This window comes from Protomyctophum bolini (genome assembly GCF_963924005.1).
Source record: "Protomyctophum bolini genome assembly, chromosome: 12".
Lineage (NCBI taxonomy): Eukaryota > Metazoa > Chordata > Actinopteri > Myctophiformes > Myctophidae > Protomyctophum > Protomyctophum bolini.
In genome coordinates, this window is record NC_137873.1 from 24,979,043 (window position 1) to 24,999,232 (window position 20,190).

Sequence of the window (20,190 nt, forward strand, 5' to 3'; positions counted from 1 at the left end):
GTAAGAGCCTAACAGTTTGGTTTCTGTTTAGTTTTTTTGTAATAGTAAATGTGTCCTTGTCCCTTGTCTGAAGTAGCCAGCGTTATGTTTCCTGTGGAATGGATGACTGTTATGTGTCATAAGTTCACATTTCATTGGTGGTTTCAGTGAAAAAATGCTTGTGGAGACGGAGATGATTGGGTTCGCTGGGTTTATGGTGATGCAGGGAGAAGGAGAAAGGCCTTGCGAGAGCGGGACGCATCTCTCCGGGAAGAACAGGAAATCACAGTCCAAAGTCCACGGATGAAGGGAAATCGCTGCTGCCGGAATAACGCAGACTTCCTCCTCATCCAAAGGCCTTTGAAGTGGGGCTACGGATTTAGTGGGATAAAAGGGAAAACTTGATGTAGAAAAAAAAGAAGAAAGTTATTTGCCTTGAGAGGGTCAACTTTTGGATCGGGCTCAGTGTTGGGATAATGCTGCAGCGTCGCATTGGTAGGTTAGGGGCCTGTTTGGGGTTAAGTGAATATTTAATGTTTGGTTGGTGGGTTTCCTGTGAGGTGGGCCCCGCTGGTCTAAGTGGTGACAATTAAGACCCACGCCATGAGATTGCGGAGAGAGAGAGAGCTGAGAGACGCAGAGTGTCGAGAGTTGCATCTCTTGTGGTCAGGAAGAAATGTGTGCGCGACTCTATATTTATGTGCAGTGGTGGAAAGTAACTAAGTACATTTACCCAAGTACTGTTTTGAGGTAGTTTCACTTAATTCACTTGATTATGTCCATGTGTTAAATACTTTATACTTCTTGCAGAGAGAGAGGGAGCTGAGAGGCCGAGAGTGTCGAGAGTTAGCGCTGAATTGCATCTCTTGTGGTCAGGAAGAAATGTGTGCGCGACTCTATATTTATGTGCAGTGGTGGAAAGTAACTAAGTAGATTTACTCAAGTACTGTTTTTAGGTACTTTCACTTCACTTGATTATGTCCATGTGTTAAATACTTTATACTTCTACTCCACTACATCTCTGAGATAGAATTTGATTATTATTATTACAAAATGTACGTTAACAATTTTTAGGCCTATTTTATACTTTGTCTATTATGTCCATGTGTTAAATACTTTATACTTCTACTCCACTACATCTCTGAGATAGAATTGGATTATTATTATTACAAAATGTACGTTAACAATTTTTAGGCCTATTTTATACTTTGACTATTCGAAAATAGACAATCTACAAGCTCACAGCGAGTTGCAGTTGATCCCAGTATTTCTACATTGTGGTATTGCTTTTAATCAGAGTATTTGTTCCACCACTGTTATATGTGCGAGGTAGAGGAGGTGTTGTGTGCTACAGCAGTCAGTTTGTTTTTCTGAGGACAGCCTGTTAAACAAACAGTCTAAAAATGAATACCCCAACTCATAAACACAATATAACCATTTTGGAAAGTGTAGTTTAAAGCACCACTGTAGTTGTGTAGTATCTTAAAAACACAGAGGCTCCAGTACAGGTGCTGTAAAGTGTACATCATGTCAAACAACCACTTTAAATCGATCAAGGACAAGTTAGTGTCTCCGGGGGTTTGTGCTCCCAGACATATTGCAGAAGTAGGCCTACAGTATGTGCCTTACTGTCAAACAGTGGACATCTCATTTTGCAACAAGAGATATTTTGCAATGTTAGTCCTATACAAACAGCATCCTACTGTTTGTTTGGCAGTGTTGGAAAGGACTCAAGATTATTTACTTTAAGTAAAAGTAGCCATACCACAATCTAAAAATGCTCCATTACAAGCAAAAGGCCTGTATTCAAAACAAAATGTGACTTGCGTAAAAGTACGAAGGTATTGGCATCATACACAATGTAATGTACTTCAAGTACCAAAGTAAAAGTAATATTTATGAATAAATAGCCCATTGCATATTATATATTTTCAAAATATTTCACAAAATGTTGAAAATAGCAGCAGTGTTAAACAGGGCTAATGCAAGTGGTTAATGCAGGTTTTGCGATAATAATCCTAAATCTTGCAAAGTAACTACTAACTGATGTTGTCAAATAATTCTAGTGGAGTAAAAAGTACAATATTTGCCTCAGAGATATAATTGAGTCGAAGTGTAAAGTATAAAAAAATTTATGTAAATGTACAGCATGTAAAAGTACAGCATAATTGCACTTAATACAGTACTTGAGTAAATGTACTCCAGCGTTGCTGTTTACATGTGATGTGATTGTGGCCATTCCTTGAAGGTCAGGCCTCTCTCTCTACTGAACCTGATGAACCAGAGGGAGATACTGTAATGATTGAGATTTAACACAACGACAGCTGTTGTACTTTACTGTATGCTGTTGATTGACACTTTGTTGTTAATAGTGGCTCACGCGAGTTACAGTGAATAACAGTTGGAGACTTGCACACTATAGGGCTGGGCCTATACGGTAATTTAAAACTTTGCCTCGATTACGATTGTATTACTGAACGATTAACATTTTTTAAATAGGGAAAATAGCAGATCAACAAGCTAGCATATGACAAGCTCACAATGATTTAGTCCATTATAAAAAAAACAATCCATAAAAAAAAATTGATTCGTTAAGACATACAAAAAAATATATAACTTGCTTCTCTGTTACATACAATATAGCCTAAAGCTAGATTAAGTCGGTTATAGGTTCTAAAGGTCGGTTGATATATTTTCAGTTAAATGTCCAGCCCAAGCATGCACGCATGCACGCAGCCACGCATGCACGCACGTCGCATGTGTTACACAGCAAATGACAACAGCAAATGACAACAGCATCTGCTAGCGAAACAGAAGGCACTTGTTGGCATGAAGTGAAGTTTATTGAGTCACTGTCCCTCTGTCATCGCCCTGGGCCCCTGGATCTGTGGTCAGACTTTAAAGGGCTTTCTCCACCCTGACACCGTGTTTAGGTTTCAGCCAACTGAAAGATAAACAGCCTTCTGAATCATCTATTTCCATACGACTACCATTGGTGGACAAAGTATACTCAACACCAGTACTTGAGTCAAAGTGAGTCTTCAGGGGTCCCAAGCCAAATATTTGCTATTATATGTCATCTTAAGGCAAATCAAATTGAGGGTCATTGAAATTCAAAACATTGAGAATCACTAAGTTAACAGTATACTGTATCTGAAAGTCACAGTTCCAATAAACACCTCAAGGTCACATCAACTTTCCTCTGTGGAAAAACAAGACAACGGACAAAGCTTGCTTGTGTTATGGCTGTGTTATGGCTAACATAATCAATGCTATTTTCATTATTTTAGGAATTCTTAGGACAATTCTTGCCTATAATAATGATATGCCCAAATGTGGGACACCAGTGGTTAAAGAAACAAAACAGCAATCTCATCTCTTTGTTGTTTTGACCGATAGGTCAACTGATAGATAGCTATGCGAAGTTATCCACAGACCCAAATACCAGAATGGGCTGAATGCTGTTTGTAAAGTATTAGTTACAAACATTTGTTTTAATACATCTTCTTGTAATTCCAGGTGGGTGGGATTGTACTATACACTGTATCACTACTGTGTACAGGAAATTATAAGATAGTAAGCTATAAGATTTACTGAACTTAAGACAGTGGTTCTCAAAGAATTTCATGTCAAGGACAAGGTCTCCCAAATGTATTTGGCCACGAACCACTGGACTAAGACACTGCTGGAAAACAAGCACTTTCATGATTACTAGCTGAACGGTCAGAGTGGCGTCTCTATTAAATGGCAACTGGTCTAGTTCGATCCCAGCAGGACACCCTGTGTTGCATTCCTTCTACGCCTCTGGCCTATTTAAATAAAACAAACCTCAATGCATGTGCTGTACTGCACATTATGTGCTCTGTCTAGACCTTGTGCACATCTCTGCATGTAAGAGCATTTGCATATGTGCATATAAATCAATAGTATATGCATGCCATGCTGTAGAATCTACAGCATGGCACGCAACCAGTGATCTACAGTGTAGATCACTGGTTCTCAATGTGGGGTCCATGGAGTCCCCGTGGGGGACTCCAACCCGTCAGGCTAGGCCAGCGGTCCAGCGGTCCGGGCCCATTTTGTTCTTCTGAGGGAACCGGTTTCGGAGAGAACCAGCTACTAGATGGTTTGATTAGTCTTTTGCCCGTATACCCAGGTCGGAAGATTTGCACGTTCATCAATCGTCAACATTCATCCCGCAGCACTATGTGTTCCCAAATGGAGAAAGATGTTCTTCTTGGCTGATGTCAGTTAAGTAGTCAAGAAGAGCATGGAGCGGTGACATACTGTAAAAGGAGTGAGTCATAATCCTTTTTGTACACGCTCTCAGAGTTCAACACTGAGGATGTTACGGCATAGATTGGGTCTTTGTCGGGTGCAACCTCATATCTCCAATACTGTAACTTTTCAGGATTCATCTAACTATAAATGCACCAAGTCTCATACCTACGTACGTCTGTACGCCTGTAATCCACGTAACTCCAGAACCGTTCGCCCCCACCGACTTCAAATTTGACACCACACCCCCACAGGGAGTGCAGTGCCCTGTGTCGAGTCGGTCGGACCCACGGTTGGCTCTGGACAGGGCCCCTGCCCAGAATCCATGGGTTGGCTCTGGACAGGGCCCCTGCCCAGAATCCATGGGTTGGCTCTGGACAGGGCCCCTGCCCAGTATCCATGGGTTGGCTCTGGACAGGGCCCCTGCCCAGTATCCATATATGGAGCTGGACTGTTCTGACATCATTCTGACGTCTGCATAGACTCCATATTTGGGCATGCCTGACAAAGAACTCCATGTATGGGCATAAACGGGACACAGACATAATATCTGGGTGGGGCATGCAATTCCAACTTGCATCGTTCCAAGTAGGCCAGTGCCCAACGGGCACCGAAATGGAAACACAAAGCTTGGTGTGGATTTTGGAGGGTGTGCGCTGCTACTTTTGATACTTCAGTGTGACGCTGCGGCTGTAGTAGGGCATTCATTTATGAAAAAAATAAAAAGTTAGAATATGGAGATACTGTAGGACAATATATAAAATGGGGGTCCGAAGTTGGCCTAATCCATATCAAACTGTGGATCATTGAAATACAACAGGCTCAGAATCCCTACTGTAGAAATTAGAATAGATACTGTAGATGAAAACACTGCATAAGCTGTTGGAGAATGCCGGAGGTCTAGGCTGGTTTGTGCTGTTTGTGTGTTTACTGCATAGCTGTCATGGTTTGGGGGCTCTGTGGGTCTGTGGTTCTGTGGTGACGGGAGAGGACAGACAGATGCCTCAGAGGCTGGTGGTCACAGCATGTGAATGGGGATGGAGAGAGAGACAGAGAGAGAGAGAGAGAGAGAGAGAGACAGAGAGAGAGAGAGAGAGAGAGAGAGAGAGAGAGAGAGAGAGAGAGAGAGAGACGGTGGTGGTGGAAGTTTTGAGGATGTCATTATTGGCGAAATCTTCTTACAATAAAAAAAAAAGAATTTCTCCAAATTGTCTGCTCAAAAAGCTGATCTACAGGCTCAAAATACGTGTGTGTGTGTGTGTGTGTGTGTGAGCTTGTAGATCCGCCTTTTTTGCCATTTGTTGTACGACAAAGACAGCTTAAGTGGCTAATAATACATAATCTCTGTGTTCTCCAAGTGAACACATTTTTGTTCCAGACATGGGGGGAAAAAGGAGTGAAAAGACTGAGTCAGCTAAATTGCTAAAGGAGCCAGATGAGTCATGTACTGTAGGCCCATCCACACAGCCAAACAGAAGTATATCTAAACCCTCTGAGATGAAATAGGACACAGAAAAGAGAGAGGCAGTCCAGAAAGAAAGTACAGAGAAAAAAAAGAAAGTAATGGAGAAACCGTAGTGTAAAACGTAGTCATACTCTTACTAGAGTAACATTAGCAATACCTGCACAATGTAGAAATACTGTTAAGTACAAGGCCTGTAGTCATAATTTGACTTGAGTGAAAGTACAAAAGTATTAGCATACTTGCTATACCAAAGTCAAATCGTGCTAAATCTTACCATACCAAAGTAAAGTTCTGCAAAATGTGGTTTTGCTCATTGAGAATAGCAGATCTGTATCATGCTCACACCAGTCCGCGATGTGATGCATTGAGAACTTGGCTATTTTTGAATAGTAGTAAGTAAAAAATGGGGCTTAGTTGGTTCATTTTTTACTTTGAAAGTACACTTTATTTACTATGAAAACGTACATTTCCCGTCAGTCACTCCGTCCGTCCGTCACTCCGTCACCACACGCCTCCATACTGTATGCCTCGTGACATCACATGATATCATCAGGGATGGATGTATTATTTAAAAAATACTTATCGTTGTCAGGCAGAAACCTTATATCCATATTTTAATTCTTGTGTTTTTTCTTAAATCAATGCACTAGTTGATCATACTACAGCGTCACACAAAAGCTTCAAAAGTACCAGATCTACATGTTGAGAGAGAGAGAGAGAGAGAGAGAGAGAGAGAGAGAGAAGAAAGGCAGTAGAGCGGTGCACTGCAGTGTCAGAACAATGTCTGTCTGTCTGTGTTTGTGTCTGTAGGAGTTGTACTTTGTTCCACTGGCCATGGCTACTGGGCTCAGCAGGGCTGCAGCCGGAGAGCTATTTTCAGAGCTCATCTGCGATGGCAGGGTTATAATCAAGAGAACGCCAGGCTGGCCGACCATTGTATGCGAGCGCTCTTATGCATGGATGAAGTCAAGTTGTGGCAGTTAAGAGAGAAAGGCGTAGCGAAAATGAGGGCGATAATTTGCAGTTCTGTATAAATAACAGAATGAGGGAGACAGACCGTGCGTTCCTGTGTGTGTGTGTGTGTGTGTGTGCGTGCGTGCGTGTGGGACTGAGTGACTAAAAAAAGAGAGTATGTGCAAAAGTGTGTGTCCTTGTGTGCACTTTTTGTGAGGGAGACTGAAAAAAGAGAGCCATTATGAATGGAATATAAAAATAATGAATATCTCCATAGAGTTTAGAACGATCTTCCATCCATCCGGTCGTAAAGCTGAGGTTGAATCTCAACTTGGAATCGTACCAAAGCAAAAACCTCAAGTGTATATTGATGCCAAATACCGCTGTCAGGCCAGCAAACAACACTTATGTATAATATGTTTATTGGAAAGTTCAACAATAACGGCTTTTGTTGCTTGTAAGGACTGTTTATGTCATGACTTGGAAAAATCTGGCACGCGTTTAGCGGTTTCAACTAAGTCTCACTGATTTTTAATTTGTTCTCAGTTCAACCAGATTATGTGACATCCTACTGCTCAACGTCTGAAGACAACAACATGATGGAAGGACAAAATGGTAAAAGAAATTAAATAATATTCTCTAATATAATAAATTCCATGAGTTTCAGTAAATCATACACAGTGTGATCCATAACATCTTGGACGTGATGGCGTTCCTTACAGGCAACAGATGTTAACACAGTTCTCTCATTAACAGGAAGCAGTTTATCACACAAAGCCACGGAAAACGGAGTGAAGGGAAAGCCCCCGTACTCCGTTGAGACACCGTATGGCTTCCGCCTGGACCTGGACTTCCTCAAGTACGTCGACGACATTGAGAAAGGCAACACCATCAAGAGGGTCCCCATCCAGCGGCGGAGCAAGGGCCCCCGGTCCAGCACCCTCCCCAGGCACCTCAACCTGTCTGGGTGCGGCTACCGGCCCAGTCCCTGGGGATCCACTGGAGCTCTGGGCCCCAGGTCACGGACCTCGGACCCCCACCACAGCTATGCCTCCTGGGCGTACGACCACAGGTCCCCGGGTTCCCCCACGGGCTTCCGATCCCTGGCAGAAATGGAGGCCAGAATAAGGGAATTTGACGAGCAGCCCCTGGGGGAGCACATCAGACCTAACCTCCTCCGAGCGTCCAGCCTGCCTCTGACCGTGTTGCTGAGGCAGGGTTCCGAGTCCACGGAGGACGCAGGGAGCCTCCGGAGCTCTAGGGACTGCCTTGGAGGAAGGGACGCCTCATGTGAAGACGTCTTCGCAGAGCGGTCCTCAGACTTTTCTGGGACACTGAGGCGCCTTTCAGAGGCCCTGGAGCGTGTGGGTGAGTTGGAGATGGAGGTGAGAGTGGTCCCTGAGCTCAGAGCCCAGATCTGCATCCTCCAGGAGGAGAGAGAAAGGCTCCGTCTGGGCCTGAGTCCACGACCTGTCAACGGAAAGATGGATCCCTCCTCCCCCTCCTACTACGGCACCTGTGACGTCAAGAGGCCGAGGCACGACAGTCACATCGGTCAAGATGGCGATGGTGGCAGTTCGAACCCCACACACGAGTGGAGGACCAGCACAGACCTGGATGAACTGCTGACGGTGACGTCCCTGCAGGCCAAGGTCGCTGTGCTGGAGCAGAATCTCCACGAGAACGGCATGGAGCTCCAGAGAGCCATGGGGATGCTGAGGGAACAGCGGGGGGAGAGCCGGAGAAAGGACGGCAAAATCGAGCAGCTGACCAGGAACCCCAGGGGGTGGGTGCTTGCTGAGAAGGTGCTGGTAGACCAGGACGGAGACGGGACGGAGGAGAACTCTGCTTATTACAAGCCGTACGGCTCATCAAATTGCCACAGCGAGGTCGCTCTCTCGGGTGACTCAGACACATCCACAGACGCATGGACTGTTACTGCACACAGACAAAAGAATCAAGGCAGTTTGGCGCCAGCAGCCACCCCAGACGGCCCCCCAGCACCTACAGGTATGGAGCTTGAGGAGGTCTCAGCCGAAGCTGTGGACTCAGCCGTGGCCGCGCATCACATAAGGAGGATCAAGCGTCTCCTGGAGGAGCAGTGGGAATGCCTGTGTGAAGGCAGGGTGCCAATGGAGCACCGCGACCCCAAAATGAACTCCCTACAGCAGGAGATGATGGGACTGGTAGATACCCTGACGTCCTGTTACGCCCAACTTGGCCACAGCAACGAGGAAGAGACCCAACATGGAGGTACGGTACTACTGTAGCCTGCCCTGTAGGGGTTCCATGCCATCATTATGGTTTAGTAAAATGATCCCCATTAACTGATATGGTAGAATTACTAGTCCTCCTGGACTCAACAATAATAAAAAAGCATACTTCTGCAACAACTATAATACTAATTACCTTACTAATTAACATTTGTAATGACTTTGACTAAATTTGTAATAGATAAGATGATGAGGAGATTCCAGCTAAGATAATGATACAGGGTTGAGTAAGACAAGGCTGATCGATTCCCGTTGAGAACGATGCTCGTTGGGAACCTCCGGTAATGCAGTGCCAGTACCTGAACCGTTGCACCAGTCTTATATCATAGTACCTGGAGGCCAGTCTAGGGCGTCAGTATTATAACTCCATATTGATTGACACTACAGATCTTCATAATGGCATATAGACGGGACACAGACACACATTCACAGAGATTTGTGAATTTATAGAAAGATCCTACGGATTCCCTCAGGTCACACACGTCAAGTTTAAAGTCGATCATTTGAACGGTTCTTTAGATACACGAAGGACAGATATTATGCACACTCACTCAGAGATGTTGTGCTTTTATACGTATAGATAGATTACACAAATATTAACATAACTGGACAATTGCTAAAACTCTACAGGAAATGAGAGTGCATACTGTACACAGGAAAAAAAGCATTACGGCTCCAGCAGAAAGGCAATGACGACTTAATAGTTGGAACAAAACACATATCATTCCCATTGATATACACACAGTACTCACAAAACACAATCCTGTAGCAGCTATGCTAAGATTCAAATAACACAACTCTCTTAACTGGTTTCTCAAAATGAACTTTTGTCTTTCTTGCTCATTTGAAAGTTAATCCTGAGAAAAACACTGTAGGGAACAAATCTCATTACCATGCAAGAGAAGATTTTACTCAGTGAAATTAAGACCCACAATTTTACTAGACCTAGCTGGTGTAAATTGATGGTTGTTGTCAGTTTGGGTTGAGGCGGGATTGTATTTTTTTTCTTCTTTTTATTCATGACCAAGTCTTCCTAGGCTGTTATTATTTATTTTGTAAAGAAGTCCTTTTCTCTGCTGTGTTGGAATGTCCTGACGCAGGTCCTAAGAGACCAAACTCCGGGCCAGTATTTCCCCCTCACCCTACTTCATAGCCCTGCATGAAAACCACTTAATTACTTAATTACAAGGAAAGGTTTTTCCTCATTCAAGAAATGTCGATGAGGCAATGCAAAACGATCTTGAATCAGGGATCAATGGGAAAGCTTCACAGAAATACACATTTCCTCCCTTCATCAATAATATTGTGGTAGTATTATATGATATATTATATCATATGATATTATATATATATATATATATATATATATATATATATATATATATAAATTAACTAGTCCATACAACTAGTCCTCATCTCCACCAACCATTGTCCACCCGGAATATGGGAACAGATCCAATTTCCTGTGGTGAAAACGCAAATAAACAGCTTTAATGTGGGGGGAAAGTGTGGGAAAAAACGACTTCCTCATTGCCTGCATAATATCAGCGGTCAGTGGTGGACTGGACTCATGTAGGCTACTTGAGTCATATCAACGGTCAGTGGTGGACTGGACTCATGTAGGCTACTTGAGTCATATATCAACGGTCAGTGTTGGACTGGACTCATGTAGGCTACTTGAGTCAAAGTATACAGTAGAGTAGTACTTAAGTATTCAAACGTACAGCTTTACAAAAAAAAGATATATATGATAATTCACCCAAAAGAATACTTTTTTTTATCGATTACACCCCATGGAGACTTCTCATGGATATCTTTTGTTTTTGTCGCATTCTTAAGCCAATAATGTAATGTAAAAGTCATTTAGGGGGTGAACTATCCTTTTAAATGACAACGCACACATTCCTTTTCAAATCAAGGCATTGCTGTATTGAAAATATTTTTCTTTTTTGTATCTACAAGCTCAACAAGTCACAATGCAACACGTTGTATTCTTGTATAATATATCATAAATGTTTTGTGTTAATTGTCTTACGACAAATTAAGCCTACAGTATATCGGGCTATTCATATGACTGTGGTTGAAACGTTATTGTCATGAAACCTTGTAAACATGCTCCTTGTCTCTCTTCTTTCCCTCTGGGTAGCACCCAGATCCATCATGAAGCGAGACGGAAGTGCCCGACAGTCAAAGAACCTACACTTTGCTGGTGATAATGAAGGGTTAGTGCTTTTCACTCCATTCTGAGATTTATGGACATTGGGCTGTGGGGGAAGACATACTCGGATTGTTTTTACTTTACTGTATGTAAAAGTAGCAGTATAGTTCCACAATACTGTTACACGTAAACGTTGCCGTATTCAAAGTTTTACTTAAATTTAGTAATTGAGTAAATATGCAGATACTTAGATACTTTCCACCACTGGCATTGATTTGAACTGAAGCCTTGGCTGACCTTACGTTTGGACATAGAAACAGTTAAATACCAGCTTGGGGCTCCTGAAACCATAGGGTTGTTTTGTTTTGCACTTTACAGGCATCTCGATAGTTGTAAAGTTTGAGTGATGAGGCATGCCTCTCCTTATGTTCTCCAGTTAAAGGGGATTAGCACTGAATTCTAGTTTTGAAATGTGTTATTCCCATGCATAAATCATTTGTTTCCCATATAGCCTAAATGGTTTCATCCTGTCTCAACAGATGTCGTATCCTATTAATTGTCAATGAGACAGTTCATCGCTAGGCCTTCTCATACTATCTCAGCCTTTGGTTTTTGATGCGATTTCAGATGTTGAGACAGACTTGGTTGTTAGCGACAGCCAATAGGCTCTGTGCATAACTGTAGTCAGTGGTGGACAGAAACTAAGTACATGTACTAAGTACTGTAATTTTGAGTATTTCCCATTTAACTTCTACTCCACTACAATTATTTGTTAAACTTTATTTACTAGTTACTTTGCAGATAAATTATTATATTGTAAGACAATACATTAACCACTTTAGCCCCATGTTATACAAACTGGAAATACATATGAAGGTGTGATAAGATATGTTTCCGGTTCAAATCTGCTGTCGAGGCAATCAAACGAAGCTATGAGAAAATTAACTGGGACAGGAAGCGTCTATGCCACAAAGCTGGGACTGCAGTTTTGCACAGAGCCTAAAGCGGGACGCGGGAGGGTGTTGTTTTCCCAGCTGACTGTAGTACCCGAAGGACAAAGTCACCCACTAATACCCATCTTGGGACAAAGCAAGGTTTTTGCAGAAAACCAACAATGGAAATCGAGCAATCTTTTCCCTTTAATGACTTTCCTTTAGGTCAAACAACAAAACAACAGTTCTGAATTTCCCCCGACGTTCAGAACTGTTTTAATTGACACATTCTCTCTTTACTGGCCAGTGGCTCGTCCAACTGCCAAACTTCACCAGTATTTGGCTGGCAGATGGATTTCATTTACTGCTCTGGTTTTCATTCTCTAATGTGCCAAGATGCGAGACCCCAGTTGCCAGTAAAGAGCCGGATGGGCAGGATTTTGTGAAGCCAAGTATCCAAGACCATCCGGAGCAGAAGGGACAAGTCGTCTCGCCTGAGGCGATGGCTGTTACCCATGTGTGTGAGGACCCAGAGAAGATAAGTACAGAGAGAAAGGGGCTCGCAAGCCAGGGCCAAACTGAATCAGGACAAACAGATGGAGGCACGGTGTCCATGGACGAGGCTGGGGCTCAAGAGAACGCAGCCAGGATGGACACACCAGGCCCGGGGGAACAGATGGAGAGTGACTCTGGCATTGTAACAAGTGCCGGGAGACGGTGAGGAGTACAGTGTGAAATTTTTATTTTGCTGCTACATGCTGCAACTGTTGTTTTTTTTGGGGGGTGGGGGCCCTGGGGGTTACCTGCCTGCCAAGAATGTGTTTTGTTCATCAACTGTTGGGAAAGGGATCCACATTCTCTGTCCTCCAGCATAATTACTTAACCACTTGAGTCTGAAACGTCATAAGATGCAAATAGCCATCTACAGTACAAGCAATTGTCACGATGCGTCACATCGTGACAATGTGTATATATTAAGCATATTGGCCTAGGCTATTTGAGAATTTTCACATATACTGTATATTAGTGTATAATGACATATCCAAAACTGGGATGCCAGGGTTGATATTGTTTTAAAGCTTTGTGTTCTTCCGTCTGCCACTCTGTAGGGACAGTGTGAACGGGGAGTTTGTGTCTGCCTGTCAGTTTCTCAAAGACCACATGGACAACATGAACAACCCCAACGACGACATGGTATTGAACCCCTCTAGCAGTTCTCCTGAAGTTTGTACACTCGTCTCTCATTTGTACACTCTCAGAGTTACAGACCAGGGGTCATCATTATGTCTGTGGCAAATTACACTGATTTACTATGACACTTTTGCACATTATGAGTCCACTAAGACAGTGGTTCTCAAAATGTTTTATTTGCAAGGACGCCCATAACTCTGAGAGTGTACAAATAGACATAGAGGTTAAGACATAGAGAAACAGTGTCCTAAGCTGCTCTCTCTCTGTGTCTTCAGAGAAAGGCGTTGGTGGTGCTGTTCCAGAGCTGGTTCGGCGTAGCAGCCGAGGAGAGCTCCGTGGCCAACAGGGTGGCGGTGCACCTGAAGGAGGTGAAGAACAGCGCCCCCTCTCTGCTGGCCTTCCTGGTCAACCTGGCCGACGACAACGGCAACACGGCGCTGCACTACAGCGCGTCCCACTGTAACTACAGCATCGTCAGCCTCCTGCTGGACACAGGTAGGCACAGGTAGTGTCGCACTCAGCTACAACAACTAAACAATTACAATAACTAAAGAACCAATGATCGTGGTTAAAAAAACTCTCAGTCACCACTATGGACAGTTTCAGCCCAACCCGACCTGGGGTGTGGGCATGATTAAAAGGCAGACAGACAAACAGACAACGTCAACTATAGAGATAATATATATAATCCTGACATGATGCCATTTCACTGGAACAAACATTTACATAGAACTATATACACAGACGTACTAATTGCAATGAAATGGATTAGATTCTGGCTCACCTGTGACATTTTAAATGACCAAACAGTAACTAGATGGTCTGGTCATCCACATTTTAGAATTTTTGTTTTTCATTTCATATGAAAGTAGAGGATTGTTGCCCAAATTGAGGTATCACTTGCTTAAATTTACCCACAAGGTTTGAACTACAGCTTATAGTAATGCTTTTCTATATTATCCCCATGCCGACCGACTCGACACGGGGCACTGCAACTTTGGAACACACGTGTCGAATTTGTATTCGGTGGGGCGAACGGTTCTCGAGTTACGTGCATTACAGACATGCATTTATAAGATGAAACTTTAAAACATGAACAGCTTCACTCTATTGTTTCAGAACAAGAATAGTATTCAAATGTAACAAAATAGTTTTGTCTTGATTTACAGCTACTGTAGCATGCGGAGAGGGCCTCAGTGGCTGGGCTATTGTTGTGGTTACATTATATTATATGCTACCAGCTCAGTGTCCTTGTGGTTACATTGTCTGCCATCATTGTCTGCCATCATCAACCCACAGAATAATGACAAAACACTTAACTGGTAGGTCAGTATCTCATCTACTTCAATAGTATCTCACCTCCCAATCAATAGTCTGATTAAACGTGATAATGTCACATTCCATGCATGACAGTATTCTTGCCTTCCCAGATCATGGCTGGGGGATGTACTTTTACATCAAGCTGCCTCACGCACGCTACAAAAACAGGATAGGCTCCTGCCCTATGGGCCACATGGATCATAAACTGTTGGTTCCCAAGCCTACTTACATAACTTAACCACTTAAGCCCGATATTTGTTGTATGACCAAAATATCCGACCTAACACCTCCCACTGTGTTGTATCGCGACACATTGTGAGATTGTAGATCTGCTATTTCGTTGTTTTTGCAAACTTTTGCTAATTTTCACCTTTAATGACATTTAATGTCGAAAAAGTAGAAACTCTAAATATAACTAAAAACTATGCATAATATCACTCACACGATTTTAATCTCCTATGCACATTGTTCATTTCTTTTTATATGGACTTGACGTGACAAAGGAAGTGAGGGATCACTGTACAAACGTATGAGGGACTTATTTATGCTACTGTAAATGTTCATACGTACACACCCATATCAGTTCTGACTTTTAAGTGATTGATGATTGATGTGCAACAGATGTGAATATTCTGTGTTTGAATATTGATCAAAATCAGATTAGGTTTTGTTTTTGAAATCTCCTTCAAAGTGTGTGGCCACAGGACAATCTTTTACTGCAATGGGTCATCTATCTTTGCTGTCTCCCTCCACTGTGCCATCTAATACATCTTAGATATGAGGCGGCCATAGGTGAGGACATCTGGGAATCTGACGGTCACCGACCTTCCGAACGACCCCTAAGCAACCTAACTAACCCCTAACTGCTTTGGCTGCCATATTAAAGCAGCAATATGTAGTTTGGGGTAGTGGCCTCTTTGGACACAAATAACATCCAACAGCCGACGTCTTTGACTTCATTAACAAAGAGTCTCGGCAAGCATGTCCGGCAAGGACGGACTGTGATTGGTCAGTCTTTGCTTTGACTTGCAGTTCTGCCGTGGCAAATGCCAAGATAATTTTGTGGGACATAATATCCTATAGTTGTTAAAAAATGCCACTGATCCTAATCATTAGTATGTGTTAAATACAGAGGAAAATTTCAACATATGTGGAGATGTTTTGTAGCAAATACCCCAACAACTAATGAATTAATTAACATGCATGCGTTCAGCGCATATCCACTACTGCCTGCACTGCCCGCTGACACACAAGACTTTGAAAAGCTCCACTTCTGGTTAGCCGCAATTTGCAACTCTAGATTTTTTTACAATGGGCTGAATCCAGAGTTGCAATAACCTCCATCAACTTCCTATGCATGTTTTTTGGTTTGTGATCTCCTGGTCTTAAATGACGTTAAACTCACCAACTTTGCAGCTGCAGTCCAAGCTTGAATTATCCTCTTTCAATCTGGTGTCGCTTGTTTATCATAAAAGTCCCCCGTAGAGATGTTATGAGCTACTTTCTGTCCAAAATATTCCAAGAGTGACAATATCGAGCCGCCATTTAGATTTTTGCAACGTGCCGTAAAACAAGATGTGAGGGGGAGCGCTTGTTTAATAGCGTCCCTCCCTCCCTAGGGCGTCGGCCTCTTCTTTGGGTGTCTTACCTGCGCAGGTAAGATTCTATTAAACAAGCGCTCCCCCTCACATCTTGTTTTACGGCACGTTGCAAAAATCAAAATGGCGGCTCGATATTGTCACTCTTGGAATATTTTGGACAGAAGTCATTTAAGACCAGGAGATCACAAACCAAAAAACATGCATAGGAAGTTGATGGAGGTTATTGCAACTCTGGATTCAGCCCATTGTAAAAAAATCTAGAGTTGCAAATTGCGGCTACACTTCTGGTGTTAATACCGTTTTTCATTTTACTAAGGTCACCATATCTGTTCTGGCAAGACTGGCAACTGGTCCACTCAACTATCTGCAATTTCTACAAGCTCCATTAACAGGCAGCAGCATGTTTTGTCTAAATTGTCTTTGTGCCCAACAAATGTAGCTACATTTGTAGAGGGGGCTTCTGACGGCGTCGCTTACTCGCTTCCCCTCTGTCGGAGGAGGAAGCGACGCGCAGCCGTCGGGAACCCCCCCAAGCCGACACCCCCCCCCCCCCCCCCCCCCGAAAACTGCTACAGAAACTGTCAGACGAGAAGACCAAAAACACTGGCGGGGGTTCCTGTGTTGCGTTATATTTTTCGACAGAAGCAACAGCTGTACCTATAGTCTCGTACCGGGCCCTGCAAGCTTCGGGCCCTGGCGCTTAAGCTCCACCTAGTTCCATTGTTAGTCCGGCTCTGTATATAGAGCGTTCAGTTGGTTTCTTTGTACAACAGGTGTGAGTGAGGTGGACCTCCAGAACAAGGCGGGCTACACAGCGGTGATGCTGGCCTCACTGACTGCCCCTGAAGGTCCTGGTGACATGGAGGTGGTCCGCAGGCTCATGGAACTGGCAGATGTTAACGTCCGCTCCAGACAGGTAATTCACAGTTCCCACCACCAGGGAAGGTCAATATTGTTCCCATTTATCTGGGGTTGAAAACATAAAGTTAAGACCCCTTCCAGAGTGGAAATCTTTGAAAACACTGTGACATCATGGCTCACGTCACTAAGGTTTATTTCATTGGTGCAGAGCCCTAGGCAATATTTGAGTTCCTAGGATGAGCAAGCGCTCCCTCTCCCCACTCATCATAGGAATACAAGTTTAGCGAGTCATGGCACCACGCTATAGTGAGAACGCAATGGGACTTTGCCGTTTTTGCGACAGCCCTCATGTAACGGTGGCCTTCTGTGTGCATATACCCAATTGTTGTGTCTCTCTCCGCCGTGTCCTACTCTCACCAGACGGGTCAATCGGCTCTGCAGCTGTCTGTGAAACACGGACGCGCGGTGATGGTTCGCCTGCTGCTGAGCTGCGGGGCCGACGCCAACGTACAGGACAGCCAGGGAGTCACTGCCCTGATGTCGGCCTGCGAGAAGGGACACACGCACATCGCACGCCTCCTGCTGGAGAGGTGCCACTGTGACCTCGACCTCACCGACAAGGTCAGACCCAGAGAGAGTCACATCAACATGTGACAAAGTTGTACTGTATGACAAACACTGCCTCATTCACTGCCATATGTGGCGACGTGAGTGTTCTACCGGGTAGTGGAGGGGAGCAGGGTGTAGGAGAGGTTGGTTCTTGCAGGCTAGTCAGTGTACAGTTAATGCCACTAAGTATGTTATAAAAGAAGAAAAAAATACATTGTGAGCTTGTAGATTGGCCGTATTCACTATGTTCACTATTTGCTGTATGACAAAGCATATAGGGCTTAAATAATTTAGTTAAATTGAATGTCAACTCTACTTTAATTAGCATAAAAAGAGCGGCTTACGTCTCTGAAAGCCTGGATTCCTTGAGTCAGTGTGGGGACTGGGGAACGGGTGGAAGCCATAGAATAAAGGATCTCCATGGATTAATCAGGGCTAGAGCAAATCTCAGTGGGCTGATAAAAGCTAATCCGCTAACACTGCCTTATCTCAGCGCCGGGAGGGGAGGCACCCAATGGAATTGAAAAGAGGACGCAAATCCAAATATTCTACTTTTGTTTCTTCTATAAAGCAGTGAAAAAGAAAACATGGCTACCGTGTGACAGGTCCTTGATATTAAATCAATATTAATCCCACTGTATAAAATAAACCTCCTGCCTTCACACCCCAGACTATGTATCGTAGACTTCCTGCTTTACTCTACCACAACATTCACCTTATCTTGCTGTAAAACCTTGTGAATTCAATTAAAGCCTAATTAAATCAGACCTTAACGCACTTGAACGATACAAATGTGACCTCCCGCTCACTTTCATCTGTCTTACAAGGAACCTTGTTATTGCACAATTATGAATTTACAGCTTCTGGTGTGACTTTTCTTCATCTTTTTTTTTTACCATAAAAGGTATTTCAGAAACAGAATCAGCTTAGCTTAAGATTTTCTTTCCTTTATCACCTCACCATTTTTTTTTTTACCATAGTATCTCTTCTCATGGAATACTAACAAATATATTGCGCAAAAACATTTCACCTGTAAACCTGTGATGTGATACATAAACCCGATTCAGAAAATCTTTATGGTGGTTTAATTACGATAACCTGTGACCACATGCACACAGACACAGTAAAACGTAATCTAATCGCTCTCGTTATTTTTGTTGTTATCTTCTCTGTGTGTTTCCTACAGCGTGGTCGAACAGCCCTCTCTGCAGCCCTGCAGGGCTCCCATGCTGACACAGCCTCCCTCCTACAGGCGCACGCCAAAGCTAGACGAGTCTAGAGGTGGACCTCACAGCTCACCACTTCTTCAGAGACCCTGAAACATACATGCTTACGGTAACCTACGTACTGTACAACAGTACACTACAGCAGTGGTTCCCAAACTTTTTCATGTCAAGGACCCCCAAATTGAAAAGATATGCCAGGGACCCCCATAAGAGAAGATCTTTACGGCTCTAGCAGTGATTCTAAACCATTTCAAATCATTTCAAGGGCCCCCAGGTTTGACCTGAATTAAGCTATAGACCCCCATTTAATGGCATTTCTATCTCTGGAACCCCCAATTTATATTGTAAAATCAAAGTAAATTGACAGACCCGGCATAAGGGTCCATTTGGTTCCAAACTATCATTTACCTGGAACTCTCTCAAGGACCCCTAGTACTTTGGGAACCACTGCACTACAGTACGCTTCAACGGAACAGAAACTGACGTCTCGCTTCAGTCCATCTCCACCGCCAGTCGAAGATTCCTTTCAATGATACTCGCTGTGGACACTATAGTCAATAGTCATGCTGCTCTGTGCAATTTGTGACTTTCATTTTGCAGACTGGCACAGATCTCTGTGGGCAGAAAGTGGAATCGTTTTGCATAATCAGAGGCTGATGAGCCGACGGGAGTCTGGATTGCTTCAAATGACAGAACTGCCAGTGTTCCATGAGTGATGAGACAGTGTTTTGCAGTGCCTTGCGTGTATGTGCTTACTGGTATGAGTGAGTGGACACCTGTAGTATCTATAGTATCACTATTTAAAGCTCTGCAAACAATGCAAATAAACATAATAGTAATACCTTGGCTGTATTAGTTACTGTACATGTGCACGTGCGCACGCACGCACGGACACACACTCACACACACACACACACACACACACCTTTCAATATACCCACTTTGAACCCTATTTTGGCCATGCCATTACATCTTTTTCAGGTACATACTAATCGTCATACGATGACGTATTAAGTGGTTACCACTTATATTCAGCTGCAAAAATAGCTAAAATGATCATATCTACCAGCTCACGGGTGGCCACACGATGCATTTTGGAAGTTTGAAGATCAGTTTTTTGGCAAAGAGATTTGGTGTAGAGCAAAAAATGAGGCGACCAAGTACAGAGCCCTGTGGAACCCCTGTCAATGAAGTACATAGGGTTTAAGTGTTTAAGGAACAACGCAGAGCACCAATTTGGATTCCTATGAATTTTACTGTATATGGCTGGATACTTGCAATGCTTGCAAACCACATGAAGGAATGCAACAATGTGCCCAACACATGTTGAATGCGAAAAACAT

General features: G+C 43.4%; 1 protein-coding gene across 2 annotated transcripts in view; it reads left to right on the top strand.

Moving 5' to 3' along the window:
- The window catches only part of LOC308325069 (KN motif and ankyrin repeat domain-containing protein 4-like), a 21,516-nt gene extending 1,828 nt beyond the window's left edge, over positions 1-19,688 (top strand). The window contains exons 2-10 of one of the 2 annotated variants that reach the window (XM_080777472.1): positions 7,223-7,291; positions 7,433-8,929; positions 11,096-11,171; positions 12,436-12,756; positions 13,149-13,233; positions 13,506-13,725; positions 16,925-17,067; positions 17,433-17,633; positions 18,808-19,688. In XM_080777472.1, the coding sequence (XP_080633598.1) occupies positions 7,273-7,291; positions 7,433-8,929; positions 11,096-11,171; positions 12,436-12,756; positions 13,149-13,233; positions 13,506-13,725; positions 16,925-17,067; positions 17,433-17,633; positions 18,808-18,900 (2,655 nt within the window). In that variant the 5' untranslated portion in view covers positions 7,223-7,272 and the 3' untranslated portion in view covers positions 18,901-19,688. The remainder of the gene's footprint in view (positions 1-7,222; positions 7,292-7,432; positions 8,930-11,095; positions 11,172-12,435; positions 12,757-13,148; positions 13,234-13,505; positions 13,726-16,924; positions 17,068-17,432; positions 17,634-18,807) is intronic. The other variant, XM_080777473.1, reaches the window with a different exon arrangement.
- Positions 19,689-20,190: the final 502 nt, after the last annotated feature.